Genomic DNA, 14,316 nt, shown 5'->3' with positions numbered 1-14,316 from the left:
TAAAAGTGCCTATAAAAAATTGATCAATTAGACTAAGATTTTTCATTTTGAGTTCACCTCTCGAAATTTAAGAATTCAATCTAAAGTTGAATTTAATTTTTTTAGTAACTTAAAAATATTTAGAAGTCATTTTCACTTCGAAATGAATTTTAAATTTAATTTTTTTTAATAACTTAAATATATTTAAAAGTCATTTTCACTTCGAAATGATTCCTTTTTTACATACATTAAGAGTTATCAAGTATCAAAATAATATAGCTTTTGATATATCAAAATCATTTTGATTTTACAGTAAAATTATATATTCAAATTATATAATTTGATCTATAATTATATAGATAATTTTATTTTTTTATAACCTATATGGAGAAAAAATTATATTTCCTTTTATTATAAAAAAGAGGTTTTATGTGTTTGTTATGATTTGTTATTTCAATAAATATACTCTTACAATCATATTTTATAGTTGTATTTGTTATTCATCGTTTAAGATAATCATATTCATTCTTTAACCATTTAAATTTAACTTCTAGCTTTTGAAAGATCAAATATCATATCACATTGTTGTTATTCAATTTTATTCTATAGATAGAAGATTCTAATAACAACTTAAATGTCAAATGTATTTATTTTATTTTAATTTATTCTTCTTTATTTTTTATATTGCTAAAGAGAATGTGTGTTTCAAATTTTTTTGACAATGTAATTTCAACATGTTACAAAGGTTATTTTATTATAATATTCAAAAAAATAATTATTTATTTTTGAATATATTTATTAAATAAACTAAATTTATCAATAATTAAGTTATTTAACATTGAGCTTCTTCTTCTTTTCAATTTTTGATGCTGGCTCCGAGAATCAAGAAACGAAACTATGGTTTTGTTTTAACCAAAAATGTCTGTCTCTCTTCTGAGAAACACTGCGTTTCTTCCCTCAATCTCACTTGGAATTCAAACCATTTCCTCAGCCAAAATGCGAAGAACACGAAGTTCCCTCAACCAAGAAACCCCTTCTCAGAAAAACCCAGGTCAGCCAAACAATAAAGAATCCATTTTTGAGTTTAAAGGAGGCAACTTTTTTGAGGGGATGGGGGTGAGATTTCAGCTATTGTTGGAAAAATTTCTGTAATATTGAAGTTTTTCTGTGTTCAGGTTGTGATGGCACAGGTGGAAGCTCCGTTCCTGAACTCCGTGTTTTCATCCGAAGAAAGAGAGTTAAAAAGACTGTGGAAGTCATAGCCAAAGAGGTCAAGGAAGAATCTTCTGGCAAAAAAGTTATGGTATTCCTAAATCTATATTACTTTTGGATTGAAATGGTTGTAACTTATATTTAAAAGAATTAACCTAAATAAACGTCCAGAATCCATGCATAAAATGTGTATAGTTGTGTATAAGTCTGTAAGATATGTATACCGTCTAGAAAAAATGAAATGCGCGGCTCTTTGTGTGAAGATACTTTGTATTTAAGTGTATTTACAGAGGGAATAGACTTGCAGAACTTTTAGCATCCAAATTCAGAGTCTGGTAGTGCATCTAACTGATTAAAATTTTAACCATCTCGAGATACTTTTTGCTTTGATCGTTTGAGTTGTTTAAGGTTAATTTGATCATTTGGCTTTCAGTGACGCAAAAGGAAAGAGAACTCTCTGATCTTTTTTTGGCTTTTGCAGCTTGTTAGACTGCCTGATATAGAGGATTTTTCCTATTCGAAGGACATTACACATCCCCAGTCAAGTAAGTCGCTAGTCTTTATTTTGACTCCATTATTTGCCTAGATGTCCCTAATCAAAAGAACAACATTATTTGCCAAGCAGACAAGGGCAATGTCTGCACAAACCTAGTTATTTTGACTTGCTGCTTGTATCCTTGTGCCTGGAAAGCAACACCTTTTACCTTGTTAAGCTTGATTATTGTTGAACTTCATAGTCTTGCCTACCCCATTCTATGGGGTACTGGTACAATAAATTTGACAATCAGTGCTGTAGTTTTTGATGAAATGAATGAACACGATTAGATCAAAATTTTTGCATGATTAGATGAAGTTTTGAACATGATTTTGGACAAGTTTTTATCCAAGCTCAAGACACTAAAAACATACAACTTTACCAAGAACTTTTATTAGATGAAGTGATTGTCCAAAAAATGGAAAAATATAGAATATCCAAGTCCTGTAGTTATCTAGTGCTAAAAAAATGTTACTGTGCGTAGTTGTTTATTGACTCGAAGAGATCAAGATTGAGTTGATGAAACCCAAAAAATTGCATAATTTAACTTGAACCAACTCCTGGAAGTTAAACAAGGATAAGTAAGAAAAGATATCAATACAGCAAAAGTGATCGGAGATGACTAATTGAAGTAAGTTTATGCGATGGAGTCCTTATAACCCGTCAGATATCTTTATTTTTACATAGAAGCAGTAGTCATGAAAAACCTGACCAAGCACTTTGACTTCCCTGTGTTTTAACCAAGGTGATATGGAAGGAAGGGAAAAGTGTATGAGTAAGGTATGTAAAAACTATGTTGTGTAGAGAGAGAAAGTACACGACCCATTATTTGCTAATCGTTTTATCTAAGGCATATAGTATTTGAAGATCTATATCTGTGGCTTATCAATGACACATCTAATGTCATGACAGCATTTAAGGTACTGATAATTTGTTGACTAACGAATTTCTAAGATATAAAATTTGTTCAGGCCTACTTAGAAAAAGAAATATAAGTGACGAAAGTATAAGCACTTGTTTTGTCAGCAAGCAAAAAAAGTCTTCTTTTTGTATGATAGGGAAAGAAAGAAGGTAGAATTTTCTATATTATTGCCATTTCTCTTGCATGTTTTTAATGATGCTTGAGTGGTATAGAACTCTGTCACAACTCACAAGTACAAGCTTTCAGTCACCTCTGCAGCTCTGCTATTTTACGTTCCTGTCCATCAGCATTTGGACTTTCCTAATTTCCTTTTTTCATCTTTGTGCCAATCATTCTTTATTTTGTGCAGCACCTTCCAAAACTGTGCGTTTGACAGGAGAAAAAACTCTACCCCAGTTGATGCAAACAGGTAAATGAGGTAATCTGGAGGTTTCATTATTGTTTCTGAAGTTGAAAAATATGTAGCTTTGGATAACATGGGAAATACATGTTGATTTAACTACCAAGAATTGTGCAAATGAGATTTAGGGTGGTAATGTGAACATGCACTTAAAGAAAAGGAAAAAACTTGTCACCTAAGGGATAAGTATTAAACCTGTGAGATGTCTTTTTTCTGCTTAATTAAAGGTTCAAAAGCTCGTACTAGTCTATTTCAAATCTGAAAAGGAGAACCTCCTCAAATCTTCTTTCCTTCATGTCACTGCAGAATGTTTTTTCCGGATATAATAAACCTCCATCTCTAGGATAAATTTTTTTAAACAGATCTTACCTCTAACTAATATCACATGTACAAACTATAATCCTGAAATAATTGATTTTTCTTGAAAGAAAACTCACAAAGAAAACCCAACTAGACATGTATATAGATTCTCCAAATGACTGTCTGGTCTGGTAGATCAAAAGCTTAAGTCTGGATAGTTAAAACCGTGAAACTATTTCTCTGTCAACTAGCTTGAAAAATCTGCTGGTCAATGGCTATAACTTTCAGTGGAAGAGTCCAATTCATGGGATAAACAATGTATATAGAAGTCATCAATTGACACATTGAATAGAAAAATGTAGCATGAAGATGTAATTTTTTCTTTGATAATGTATGATTGTAGTTTTATACTACCAAAATGAATGAAGAAGAAAAAGGAAAGAGTTCTCTGCTTCAGTTTATCTTTCTAGACACTCTTAGGTGACAAGGGAATTAGCCTTAGTCTTGAATTAAAGAGATTCTGTTTGATGTTTTAATAGAATTCTATCTATCTTTTTAAAAATTGTTAACATGTTATATTTATCAGCACCCCAAAAAAGGGCTGGTACATCATATCTACAAATACAGCCCATGAAAAAAAACTTACAAGAGGCCAAGAAATCTAGTAATGACTCTGCATCATCTATTAAGCGTTACTCCAAAAGTAAATAGGAGAAATGCAAGAATTCTTGATCTTCTTGATTGAACTGCTCTTGCCTTCAAAACATCTTGCATTCTTCTTTTTCCAAATCGTCTACCATATGAAAGCGGGATATATCTTCCACCACTCTTTGTCAGCAAAAGAGTTCTGTTTATTATTTTTCTGTGGTTTGCTATACCGAGGTTTCTTTTTGGTTTATATCTTACCTTTGTTAGTTTGAAATAAATAATACTTGAAGCACCTTTGTGTGCAATTCTATGTTATGTTGAGCCAATGGGCACTTTGTCTTGGTTAAACATATCACTAAGCGAAGGTCTGTTCAAGGACAGAAATTAAAGGCTTCAGTCTATCTGATCCACTACAACCACCGTCGAACTGGGAAAAAGTCCTTGAAGGGATCCGTAAGATGAGATCTGCAGAAGATGCACCTGTAGACTCCATGGGTTGTGAGAAAGCTGGGAGTTCACTTCCTGCCAAGGTGATAAATTTTTTGCACTAATTGAACACAAGAGCATATTTATTGAGCCTTTCTTTCATGTGAAAAGGACATGGAAAAGAGTAAAATGAAGTTACATCAGAAAGGATAGACTTGAACCTTTTTTTCGTGTGACATTAGCAACCTCTGGCCTAAGTAGAACTTCATGGGTCACATATACCATGGAACTAAATTCAAGGAGTGTAGTCAGTAGTGTATCTCCCTAAGCAGGGAGGTGCTTAATTTCAACAATCTAGAGGATTATCCATGTTTTTTACCCCATAAAAGGAACTATTTAACTCTGGAAAAGGACAGGCAAAAACATTTGTGGTGAAAGAAGCTCAGCAAAATATACACTTGATGGATGTTAATTTTTTTTATCCTGTCATTAAGGTTAGGTATTCAACTAATATACTACTAATTCAGTGTTCCCTAGTTTAGGAAGTCATTATAATCAGACTATTTTTCAGTTGAAGATGGTTACTTGTTTTTGACAATAATTTTTCTAGTTGTTTATCATGAATGGGTATTTCATCCATTCAAGTTTTATAGATTGTATTCCTTGCTGGCCCTTTGGTGGAGAACTCTTGAATTGTTGATGACTTCTGGATGCTCCATCTTGACTTTGTTGCTTATTTTGACACTTCATGTTTTTATCAGGAAAGAAGATTTGCAGTCCTTGTATCATCACTCTTATCAAGCCAGACCAAAGATCAAGTTAATCATGGCAAGTTCTGAAGTTGCTAATCTTCTGATTTGAAATATCTCTTACTGATCTGTTCTCAACTTTTTTGTTTAATTTGCTTTGCTTTTCTACTCGAGGTTGCTAATCCTAGTTATATTGTGCCTAACATTTCAACTTGATTCTGTCTAAGATACTTCGTTTTCTACTGATTACTATATATCTTAAATTCAAAATTTGGTCGTTGTCATTGTCCTAAAATTTTTAAACATTCCTTCCTGCCTTCCCTTTTTGCATTTTTATTTGAAGAGCCTCATTTTATGCCTTGGTTATAGCATAAAAGCTTTGCTGATATCCCCGTGACCTTGTATGGTAAATTTTTGTATCAAATGCTCCTTTGTAACTTGAGAACTCTCAAAACTCATGTCCAAAAATGAAATACATGATTTTTGAGTTGAAAGTGCTAAATTGTCGTGCGTTCGCATTACCACATCATGTTTTGGTAGAACTAAGGCCCCGGTTCCAATAATCTGGAATACATCCATGCATGGAATGCTGTTATTTTACTTGTATTCATTTAGGACTTATTATCAACAGGAGCTGTCCAGCGTCTCCTTCAAAATGGCTTGCTTGCTGCAGATGCCATTGACTCAGCCAATGAAGAAACAATCAAGAGTTTGATATATCCAGTATGCCTTCTTTTATGCCAATTACTTGTATACTATAATGTTTTTGTTAGACCTAGATCAGCTGAAATGCAAAAAACAATTAAGAACATTAAGCACTGTCCTTTGATCAACATGTTTGAGAGTTTTCTGAACATTGATTGTTGATGTATGCACACGTTTCCCTTTCAGGTGGGGTTTTACACACGAAAAGCTAGCAACCTGAAAAAAGTAGCAAAAATTTGTCTATCAAAATACAATGGGGACATCCCTAGTTCATTGGAAGAATTGCTTCTGCTCCCAGGAATTGGTCCCAAGATGGCTCATCTAGTAAGGAAGTTGTGTTTTTTCTCTATTTCCTCATTTTCACTTGTAAACTAGTTCGATGTATATTCCTTTAGGTTATGAATGTTGCATGGGAAAACGTCCAAGGGATATGTGTAGATACTCATGTGCATCGTATTTCTAATCGGCTTGAATGGGTATCACGTCCTGGAACTAAGCAGGTATTCTTGATTCCCATCTGACAATGAGACTACATCTAATGTGGTGTCAGGAGTGTGTGATTGTCATATAAATGCTATTGTTTTCCAATTTTAAACTAAAATTCATATTTGTTGACAAAAGCAAAAATATGTGGAAGTCCTTGGTAAAAAGAAAAAGAAAAAAGAAGCAACTCTTAACTCCTGCCTTGCTTTCTTTCAAATAATTATGGGTTACCTTCATAATAGCAAATTTATGGTGTGGAGTTTGAGCCGAGGGTCTATGGGAAACAACCTCTCTATTTGACAAAAGTAGGGGTAAGGTCTTAGTACATCCTACCCTCCCAGACCCCCACTTGTTGTATTACACTGGGTATGTTGTTGTTTTGTTTGAGCACTCCACTAACCATTTTGTGTAATAGTTTAGGCCTAGTGTAGAACTAAATATATTTGAGAAACAGTTGCAGTATCTAAGGATCTATAAATTCTCTAATTATCATAATGCACTACGTTGTTTAATTTCTTACTTTGTTCTTGTTAGAAAACGAGAACCCCTGAGGAGACTAGGGAGTCCTTGCAACTTTGGCTTCCAAAGGAAGAATGGGTGCCAATCAATCCTCTCTTGGTATGTCTCTCATCTATTTTTTCTGCATGCGTAATGTATATCTACTTGTATTCAAAACTGGTAGGAGATTCTAAAATGGTTCTTTTCATCTTATCTTAGCGAGAGCCATCCATAATCTGCAAAAAGCATTATGCATGAATTCTGTGGTGTCTGATCATCATATATAGTTAAAGAATCCATCAACGTAAATACACATTATAAATTCTTTGGTGGGAAAAAAACAAGGGTGCTGGTCATAAACCATGAACGACGTATCTGACAAGGGAACTTATCTTAAAAGCTCAAAAGGCTGAACATATTTACTTGATTTGATTCCACACTGGTGCAATGTTGAGAAACTGACCATCTCAAGAATCTCTTCTTTCTTGAAACTTTTCGCCATCTGAATCAAGAAGAATATTTTAGATGGTTGCACCTAAGTACACAATTTGCTTCGACATATTAAATCGTTTCTGTTTTTATGTTTCAATGTGAATCACTTTTTGTTTTATTGCTTAATTTACTTTTACTTTCACTAATCTTTAAAACAGGTTGGGTTTGGTCAGACCATTTGTACTCCTTTAAGACCACGTTGTGCAATCTGTACAGTAAGTGATCTCTGCCCATCAGCATTCAAAGAGGCAGCAAGCCCATCGTCCACACCCAAGAAGTGACATCTGATGGAATTTCATCAAGTTTTGCAGTGAGGGCACAGTTTTCTCCCATAACAATACTATTTTTTACTTGAGCAATAGACAAATTTTGTGCTCTTAGCTCATATTTTGTCCGTGTTTTTCGTTCTTTTTCTTGATGGGCTGGAAAGAAAACGCTTGGTTTTGTTTGGTGGAAGGATGTGGATAAGTTGAAAACTGGCAAAGTACATTCTGTAAAATTAGTTCCATTTTGTACAGTTCACTATCCTGCAATGCATGGAGGTAGTAAGATCATGTTTTGGTTTGATATCAAGGGAAAGTTTTTCCAAGCTAACAATATTTTGTATTGATACTATTTGCTACATTCTTCAGATTATCATTTTTTTTTATTTACTTTGATAAAGATGGAGAATACTACTCTTATATTTACTTTGCTAAAGATGGAGAATACTACTCTTACTTCACATTAATGTGTGCTTCATAAAAGAACACCTACTAAAATTTTCAAGATCTAACTCGACATGGGAAGTAACAGTGAATTATACACATGCTACCTGCCTTCCAGAGTATTTTAAGTCACCAAAAGTATCAATAAGCTATGCATCCATATCCAAAACTTACAAAACATAGCAGAGCCAAAACTCAAGGCAGTACAAAAAGTCATCGAAAGTGACCTATTTTGAGTAGTACAATGTTGCCAATCACAGTTTTTTTAGTTCTTCGTGATATTCAGTCACTTCCCAGCACATGTGCCCGAAGGATCACCTTAGATGCAAGTATGTATTTCGTAAACACAGTACAATATTCTCACAAGTCATTCTTGAACACTCAAATTAGCCAACCTCTCTGCATTCTGACTCTGAAGTAATTGAACCCGAACCATGCTCTTGCGCCAATTCCAATATTTTACTCTCATTGGATCAGCATGTTCCAAGATGGAACAAATTTTCTTTGTCAGTGCTAAATCTGGTGAGCATGACTGGGGAGTAAGAACATCTACAGCACTTTTCAATTCTTGGCTCGGTTCAAAATCATGACAAAGAAGATCCAACAAGAACCTCAGAGCGTGCACATGACTATTTTGGGAGGTTAAGACGTCCAAAAGTACTGATGCTACTTGAGAATCCTGAACTAGAGATTGTGTATCATTCTTGTAAAGACCACGAAGATACCTCCAAGGACTTTCATTCTCTGGACTAGCTCTGATGGCTTGAACTGTGTAATTCACTTCCAATTCCCTCATTGCCACTAGGCCCCCTAGTAGAGGTGATCGTGTTACGACAAAGTATCTCTACAAGAAACAAAGAAAAGTTTAGAGCGACACTTCCTTCACAAAGGATTTTTACCCTTCTAATAATTTAAAGCATTAAGCATAAAAAAAAAATTTAAAACAAGCATTAAACATTTGTAAGAAGTACGCTCCTTGAGAATCTCAGATAATGCTAATATTATTCAGTAGATTTAAAATAATTATAATTATAATTAAAAGAAAAAAGAACGAAACTTTTGCAGGTAATTGGTTTCTCAAGAGTAAAATGAGAGTGAACAATCAAACAGAAACATCACTACTGCCATTACAATTAGATATATTGAGCTTGATGTGTATGTTTCCTAGCTATTGTATGACAAGCAAACATCGTAATGAGTCAGTCTCACGCATACTTGTTTATGCGTTGTCCATTAGCAAATTAACTTGAAAAAGGTTATTTGCAAATATGGAGACTTGTGTGTCTACCCCATAAGTCCTTTCTCATTACAATTTCAGGGGTTTGGAGCAATTGAAGAAGTTAAAAGTTTAATGGAAGAATATCATGCATCCAATTCTGTGCTCTATTTGACTTGTGGTATCACAAGTATTCCAAAATGGAACTCGGCATCTAGATTTCTAGGCATCTTAATAGTTTTACAGCATAGTTTTAACAAGCCTCCAAAGGGATTGGCAGATGCTTCTTGTTTGAAGATCTCTTCGTTTATACCTTTGATTTTTGTCAGATGAAGTCATCTTGTCGCACTCTGTAACCTCATTTACTATCAAAAAAATTCAATCATTACCTGATTCCAAGCAGAATTGTTGTAAATATCATCTTCAAGGAGTTGTTGACAATAAGCAAGCTCATCTTCCCATCCTCCAAGTGCTTGAAGGACCCACTGCATAAGTAGTAAAGATCAGTATTCTGGTTTGCTATTGAAATAAAGAAGCAAAAACTAGTCCAATGTTATAAAAGGAATGATTCAGGATCATCTCTTGCAGGTACCAGATTAGATCACTGAGGAATAAATAAAAAATAATTCTTTTCGGTGTCTTTCTAACTTTTATCATCTTGTTGTAACTGGAAATGGACTTTGAGGTATATTTGAAGTTGTTTAGTCACTGAAGAAGCAAGCCTGCAAGTGGAGATTAAATACAATTTTGATGGCTACATTCCTGTTGTTTATGCTTTTATAGGAGTTGCTGTTAGGGGCTCATGTAAAGTGCTTAAACAATGAGTGATGTACAGCGCAGGCCTAACTGCTTCGTCTCTTTTTAAGCCACACTATAATAGAAGCACCTAGGCAGCCACATCTGGCTGCTGAAGATAGTGACACTGCACAATATATATATATATATATATATATATATATATAGCTGGCAAGCTGATATGCTAATTGTCAAAGCAACGATAGCGATTTGGTAAGTAACTCAGAAAAGGAAATAAGAAATTTTTTTCTGTTTTTGATAACAATGGTGTTTGGGCAGCTTGCACGCAGCTTGACAATTCCATTGGGGTACCTGCTACCTCCCACCAACAAAGGTGTTGATACCTGAGAACTGTAATCACCAAGGTTTAGGCCACACCCTTGGGTAAACAAAATAAGGAACTTAACACAAGAAAACTAGTTCTACTCCCAAATCAAAAACTTAAAACTGCTGCATCTGACACAGAAAGTAAAATGAATATTAAAATTGATTTAATTTTTACCTCATATATTTTATTCAATTGGAATTTTATACACTCTTCTCTTTAAGAAGTGAGTGAACTTGAATAGGCTGATTGATCCAGGTAGCGACAGCCTCCAATCGAAAGGAACCGTGTGTACGCTAGAAAGTTCATGTATGTAGTAAATTTTCTTGCATTAATATATTTTCATCATTTGGAAATTGTTTTATATTAAAGCCCATGTTTTTATTACGCTCTACTTGTGAAGTCCAAGGAGAGTTTGGGCCTTTCAAAGTTATATCTCCTTTGAAACACTGTTACAGGGCAAAATATAATTGGGATTAATTACAAGAAAGATGTTTATTAAGTGACACCGAAGCAAGAATCCAAATAAAATGTAATGAACTTTCATAGGAAGAGGGAGGTCCTAACATTTAATATGATCTTAAGTCACCCTGCTTTGACCTAGTATCTTGTCAATTTTATCTAGGATCTGGCTCAATTCATGGACTTGAATAATCTAAAACATGATTTTGGTACCATGAAACACAACTCATGCAAAAGAGCTTTTCCAAACAGGCAATGTCATTACTTTTACGAAACAAAAAATAGGGATACAAAGACAACCTGCCGATGGGACCAAGCATGATAATTTTTTGCATCCTGAGAAAATATTTTCTTGGTGAATTCTAGCTCATTTGTCACAGCATCAGCTCCCAGCTTCTCAGCAAGCCACCGTCTATGATGCCTGTAAATTTCTATAATTAAGAATTTCGACCAACGTGTGCATACTTACAACTAAATACAAATAAAGAATTCAACAGATAAAGAATAACCTATGGAGGAAAAACTTTCTTTTTCTGTTAAGGCTATAACAGAGTCAAGTATAATATGTAGACACATAGGTACTGAAAAGGGTAAAAGAAAGTCATAGGCAAAAAAAAACACCTAGAAAATCTTGAGACACGGACAACATGCAAGTGTACATGGGTCGCAAGAATTTGTACAAAAGTGAAAAGCATGTGGGCCAACTCAAAATTTAGAAAGACAATTAACACGGAGGATGGTACTTCCAAAAATAAACTTTAAAAAGTATATTTTAAAAAACAAAGATCAAATTTGAACTCAAGGATTAGCTTTGAGAAGGAAAACAATTATGAGCCTTGGTTGGATGACAAAGCGAAAGCATATTAAGAGCTTGAGTAGTAAGTCACGGTCAAACCAACCATGATAGCTTAGACCCCGTTCAAGCTTAACATCCAAAGTTGCCAAAGAATGCTTATTTCATCCAAGCACAATGGAACAAGAGAAAAGAGAAAACCATCACGTTCTACGTAACTTTAATAGATATTGAGTGTGTTTGCATAATCTTATAATGCGATAAATCCAGCTTATAAGCACTTTTTGGCTTATCTGTAGTATAAACCAACATCGACCAAAAATCATAAGTTGAACTCCAATTTGCGACTTATCAGATTATAAGCACTTTTATTTACCAAGTTTTTAAAATTTTATCCCTAATATTTTTTTTATAATTCTTGAAATAGATTTCTGAAACAAAATCCTTTTCAAACAAACGAACAAAGCCTAGCTGTCAAATTTAACACTCACAAAAAGAATCCATACGTTTACTCATAATCACCTTTCAATAATGTTTCAAGTGATGCCAAGGCAGTGTACTGACTCAAGGCTATATACGGCATTCAAGAACCTGAGACCCACTGCAAGATAAGTGAGTTTAATAACCAAGATTTCCCTTGTCAATGAGTTTTCCTAATTCCAATTTTCATCTACAAAATTTGGTCTTCCCATGCAGACAATTTTGTGCAGTACAACATTTTCAGTTCACTGACAGAGTCTACAATCATGCAGTTCCTCCATGTGATATCCATTAGCCTTGGACAGGCAATATCGGTCACTTGTCAACAAAGCATTTACATTACATCACCTTTACTTTAGCAGAGACCTGATTTTCAACTTACCATATTTGATAATTTTTGGTATTCTCCCCAGCAATGCGATCAACAAACTTCAATTCTTCACGTAAATCAACACCCAATGCCTCCAGCACAACACGCCTAAATTGCCATACCTAAACATGAAAAATTAACAGTTAACTAACAACTCTGTAGTACAGTATAGTCTACAAAGCAGCATCCTATTGTGCACCATTATATGTATGTCACTAGTGTGCACCATATATATGAGTGTTTAGATGTGTATGTGATAAACTAATATAGAAAAACCAAAGAACAACAGCTCCAGGCTCGAACCCTATATGCATGTGTCTCACTAAGTGTGTCCATGTATAGTTTGTGCGTGTGTCTGAAAGAAAAAGGTATATATAGACTTAGTTAGATATACAACTAAATCCTGGTTTAAACCCATAAGAAGTGTTATGGTTCTAGAGCTTCCTCGAGCCTCAATGATGTATACGGATTCTAATCCAATTACCTCACGAACTTCCATTTTAAGTTCAAATTAGAACTCTACACATTTTTACACACAAAAATTTCAATTATATACCAAAATAATCCCACAAAACTTCCCACAATACTGCATTAAGGCAACCAAAATGATATAACTGGAAGAGGTAATTGCAGTTACAGACTTACAGTGTAATTTCCAGGGTTTAGCTGAATAGCTTCACCAGTAAGCTGGAGGGCGCGTGTAGATCGCTCATCGGCTACGTAAATTGCCCGGAAGTAGTCCATGGTTTCAGAGAAGTCTTCTGTGTAGGCTATGGGAACAACCGGGCAGGGCCCGTCGTCTTGCGGAACGGGCTTCACATCGGCCCAGTCGGGCCTTTCCTTGAAAGGAATTCGCGTTTTCGTCACCTCACAACTGTCCATTTGATACTCGGCTCCGGGATCCGATCGGAAAACTGCCGGCGGTAGTTCAATACTGGAATTGCCTTCGGGGTAGCAGGAATATAGAATTAATATTAACGTATTTCAATTATAAAAGGAACTATAAAGTCTAGATTCCATATCCCATATCACATGACTAAATGCTTATTCAAATATTGTTATATGTTTTTCCGTCTCATGTTTTTATTAATAAAAAATATATATATTTTCAAATTATAGTAAAATAATATATCGAACGTTTAGTAATATTTTTAGGACATTAATGTAGTTACTATACAAAAACTAAAAATATATATATCATTATATTTGGGAAAATTATATATAATAACAAACTAATAATCTAAATTAAATGGAATAGCTAGAGTTTGATTTAATTATGCTCCATAGCAAACATTAGCTAAAATTTGCAGCGTTTCTCTCCCAAAAATCTCGCTCGCGTCTATGGCTTTATACACAGAAGTGTATAATTCTGTTTCTGTTTTGTATAAAGCGAGAGAAAATTGTATATACACATGCAAAAATGTATATCTTCGTGTTATACACTTAATTATACAAGTTACAAACATTTTACTTCAAATATTGCAGAGAAAAAGGCCAACGAATTATACAATTGCAGTGAAAAACAATTTTCTCTAGCTTTATACAACAGAAGTATATATATTGTGTTTCTGTTTTTGTATAAAGCAACAAAAACATATATCTTCATGCTATACACTTATAATTATGCAATATACTTGCATTTTAATTCGATTCAACTGTATGCAAAATAAATTATACAATTGCAGCGAAATAGGCCAGCGAATTATACAATTTAGGCCAACGAATTATACAATTGTATATGTATAGCAAATTATACAGTTTTATGTCTGCTATGGAACGCAATTATGCAAAGTTTGCTATAACATACAAATATGAATTT

At 34.1% G+C, this 14,316-nt stretch overlaps 2 protein-coding genes across 2 annotated transcripts; one reads left to right on the top strand and one right to left on the bottom strand.

Moving 5' to 3' along the window:
* Nucleotides 1-809: 809 nt before the first annotated feature.
* Nucleotides 810-7,946, top strand: LOC101248783 (endonuclease III homolog 1, chloroplastic). Its single transcript, XM_004241349.5, has 11 exons — nucleotides 810-1,030; nucleotides 1,155-1,282; nucleotides 1,673-1,736; nucleotides 2,998-3,057; nucleotides 4,378-4,526; nucleotides 5,184-5,250; nucleotides 5,803-5,894; nucleotides 6,063-6,200; nucleotides 6,272-6,376; nucleotides 6,894-6,977; nucleotides 7,508-7,946. The coding sequence occupies exons 1-11, from the start codon at nucleotides 898-900 to the stop codon at nucleotides 7,628-7,630; spliced, it is 1,143 nt and encodes a 380-aa protein (XP_004241397.1). The 5' UTR covers nucleotides 810-897; the 3' UTR covers nucleotides 7,631-7,946.
* A 187-nt stretch (nucleotides 7,947-8,133) lies between these two features.
* FTA (protein farnesyltransferase/geranylgeranyltransferase type-1 subunit alpha) lies at nucleotides 8,134-13,472 on the bottom strand. Its single transcript, NM_001247034.2, has 5 exons — nucleotides 13,143-13,472; nucleotides 12,510-12,619; nucleotides 11,155-11,275; nucleotides 9,662-9,757; nucleotides 8,134-8,900 (listed from the first exon to the last, which is right to left on the bottom strand). The coding sequence occupies exons 1-5, from the start codon at nucleotides 13,377-13,379 to the stop codon at nucleotides 8,424-8,426; spliced, it is 1,041 nt and encodes a 346-aa protein (NP_001233963.2). The 5' UTR covers nucleotides 13,380-13,472; the 3' UTR covers nucleotides 8,134-8,423.
* Between the last annotated feature and the right edge of the window lie 844 nt (nucleotides 13,473-14,316).

The sequence above is a fragment of the Solanum lycopersicum genome, chromosome 6, assembly GCF_036512215.1.
Source record: "Solanum lycopersicum chromosome 6, SLM_r2.1".
NCBI classification, from domain to species: Eukaryota; Viridiplantae; Streptophyta; class Magnoliopsida; order Solanales; family Solanaceae; genus Solanum; species Solanum lycopersicum.
The sequence above is the reverse complement of the archived record's forward strand: the minus strand, read 5'-3'. Positions and strand labels throughout refer to the sequence as shown.